The sequence below is a fragment of the Tubulanus polymorphus genome, chromosome 7 (assembly GCF_964204645.1).
Source record: "Tubulanus polymorphus chromosome 7, tnTubPoly1.2, whole genome shotgun sequence".
Lineage (NCBI taxonomy): Eukaryota > Metazoa > Nemertea > Palaeonemertea > Tubulaniformes > Tubulanidae > Tubulanus > Tubulanus polymorphus.
In genome coordinates this window covers 16,781,648-16,784,656 of record NC_134031.1, presented here as the reverse complement: position 1 = coordinate 16,784,656, position 3,009 = coordinate 16,781,648, and the positions used below count along the sequence as shown (strand labels likewise).

The 3,009-nt window shown below is 49.8% G+C and overlaps 1 protein-coding gene across 1 annotated transcript; it reads right to left on the bottom strand.

Annotated features, from left to right (window-relative positions):
- Positions 1–307: 307 nt before the first annotated feature.
- LOC141909209 (uncharacterized) lies at positions 308–2,779 on the bottom strand. Its single transcript, XM_074799595.1, has 3 exons — positions 2,659–2,779; positions 391–2,363; positions 308–320 (listed from the first exon to the last, which is right to left on the bottom strand). The coding sequence occupies exons 2-3, from the start codon at positions 2,355–2,357 to the stop codon at positions 308–310; spliced, it is 1,980 nt and encodes a 659-aa protein (XP_074655696.1). The 5' UTR covers positions 2,358–2,363; positions 2,659–2,779.
- Between the last annotated feature and the right edge of the window lie 230 nt (positions 2,780–3,009).

The following is a 3,009-nucleotide window of genomic DNA, read 5'->3' as shown; positions in this document are numbered from 1 at the left end:
TCGACATCGCTCGCCGATTGGGCAGCAGGTGCTGCGGTGATAACCGGTGCAGGTACCGACTGCTGCGGCGCGGATACATTCTGAGGATGATCGGAGCTGTGAATTAGTGGCCCCTCGTTGATACTTTCCACCGGAGTCTGTTGAAGGTTGACAGGCTGGGCTGGTGGTGAGGGAGCTACGTGTTGAGCGCTGCTCACCATATTCTGAGGCACAGAAGTAACCGGCTGAACTTGCTGAGGCTGATTGGCTGGTGGCAGTTGTTCGGGTGGTCCAGCTGGTTGTACCAGATGAGGCTGGCTAGCAGAAGTTAATGACTGCATCTGTAGAGAAACCGCTATTGGTACTTGCTGAGGAGTGGTAGTAGAGAGTGAGGCTTGATGAGGATCAAACATTGTTTGCGGCTGAGGTGTATGACTACTGGCTGGTCCTGCCTGTTGATGTTGGTCCATCTGCGGTAGCCTCACTGGAGGTGGTTGAGTCGTCGTCATTCCCGGCTGATCGGTCTCGACATTTGCGACATTCTCCGTCGAGCCTCCGAGCTTTCGATTCTGATCCGGTTCGGTCGGCGTAACCACCTTACCGACCGGTCTGAACAGACTGTTCGGATGAGGTTGTATCGGACTGTGATAGATACTCATGGCGTGCTCGTTAGGCGATATAGGTAAATCAGTCGGCGGCTGACCAGGAATGTTAATGGGCTGCGACTGCACCCCAATAGACGCAGCGTCGTTCAGAATAGTTTCCGAGCCGTGTTCTTGTAAAGCTTGCATCGCCGGTAGATTACGCGGCGGATGATTGTGATGTTGATGATGAGCAGCGTTGTCGTTGGATTTCTGCACGGGCGACATGTCACGCGCCAGCGGACTCGGACCGCGGATACTTCCCGAATACGGAGTCGAAGCCGGCGACCGATTCGTCGTCGGCATCGAATCGGAATGAACCGACGACGCGACGAAACTGTCGTGACTTTTCGTCGAATGAGACGACGGCGGTCTCGATCGACTCGGCTCCGACGCCGGAATCTGCGCCGGTTGTTGAAAATATCCGGCAGCTGGACTCGTCGGAGTGGCGCGACTAGCCGGATGCGGAGACGCGGGTAGCGACTGAGATGCCGGATCGAACAGACCGATCGGACGAGCGTTTTGTTCGACCGCGCTCGCCGGACGAGAATGGTTCTGATTCGGGGCGAACGAATCGAGCACGGCGGCGCGTTCCGAATTAAACGAATCGACCGACGTCTGCGATTGATAACGTTGACCTTGAAACGAATCTTGATGATAAGAATCGCCGTAAGACCGCGTTTGAAACGATTCGTTCACCGCGACGTTTTCCGACAATAAGCTCGTCGTCTGCGCCGGTATTTGAGCCGATTCAACCGCCGGATTAGACGGGGTAAAAGTTTGCACGTCGTCGGGTAAAGCAGACGTTCGACGACTGTTCGGCCCGGATCCGATTACGAATGACGCGCCTCCGCCGTACGAACTCTGTCGACTGTGTTCTCCGAACGCGTCCGAATTCCCCGATTCGTTGTTACCCGTCGAATCGTCGCCTAAATTTATATCTTGCATTTGGTCAGCAGTCGATGATGGCTGTGGCGGCGGAGCAGCGTTAACGATACCGGAGTCATCGTAATCATCATTTTTACCGAAGAACGCCGACGCGGTTCCTCCGTCGTCATGGTCGTACCGAGCATCGATGTGATTCGGTTGAGCCGACGACGTATAATCGACGACGCCTTGAAATCCGTCGTATTGTTGATAGTTCATCGTCGTCGACGCCGCGGCAGACGGATCGACGTTATTCGTATTACGATCGTCGCCGTAGGTTACCGCTCCCGCCTGATCGACGGCGGTATTCGCGTAATTGAAACTATCGGCGCCGCCTACCGGCTGTTGAGCGTACCACTGCTGTTGATTAATATTGCTCCAATCGTTCGCGGCTTGCTCCGGATTATTCCAACTCTGATTAAAAGATCCGGTATCTCCGTAATTTTGGTTGGATGTATCGTTATAATTCTGCCCGACAGTACTATCAGCGCTGTATCCATACTGCTGTTGAGTACTGTAATAATTATTCCAGTTTTGTTGCTGGTCGTATTGCCATTGTTGTTGCTGTTGGTGATTATTCTGTTGACCGGCGTTTGGTTGGTTTTCATCCCCCCAATTCCAACTGTTATCCCATCCATCGCCGTTCACGTTATTAGATGAATTCTGTTGTTGTTGTTGCTGCTGGCCAGGCGATGTAGCTGGTCCACCAGGTGCCGCAGCTGGTTGACTGAACTGCGTCGGGTCGAACATCTGAACTTGGCCCTTCTGATGCTGATTTTCTTGGACCTGCCATGGCGCGTTTTGGCTCATGCTGAACTGCAAATAAACAAAATATGGATTGACATACAGATACAGGCCTAGCTAGAGGGAAACAGTGAAATTTGAACATTAACAGATTTAATTGCGCTTCTCAAGCCATTTGATAGTTGTTAGATATAACCCTATCTCAACCACAATCCTTTTCATTTATGTTAGGCAAAGGGGGAGTAGGCCTACGCTATTTTGTCAATGTCACGATGAGCAAACGAATTTTTAAGAAGTCTAAGAAACTGGAAATGTTCGATTAGAATGGCCTTCGAAGTTATAAAACCGCGATTAAAACAACGCGTACATAATCTCAATGTTTAGATTATCGTCCCGGGTAGATATTCCGATTTAGAATCCAATTAAATCAAGCGTGAAATACACAACAGATGCATCTGGAAATGTTGACATATTTCTCTTCCGCATCGCTTACGTGTGATAGTTATTGATTAACTGACGAAACGAAACGTCGCGTCGAATTCACTGCTTTATTCCACGTCTCAGCTGGACTCAATGCTAGCTTTTAAATTAGATATATTCAATAGGACTTATTATGATTTTGTAATTATATTCGTAATTATTGCGATTAATTGATCTATAAATTTAGAAGGATTGTCCACAGGCTAGATTTAAACGATAACACAATCGAATACCCCCC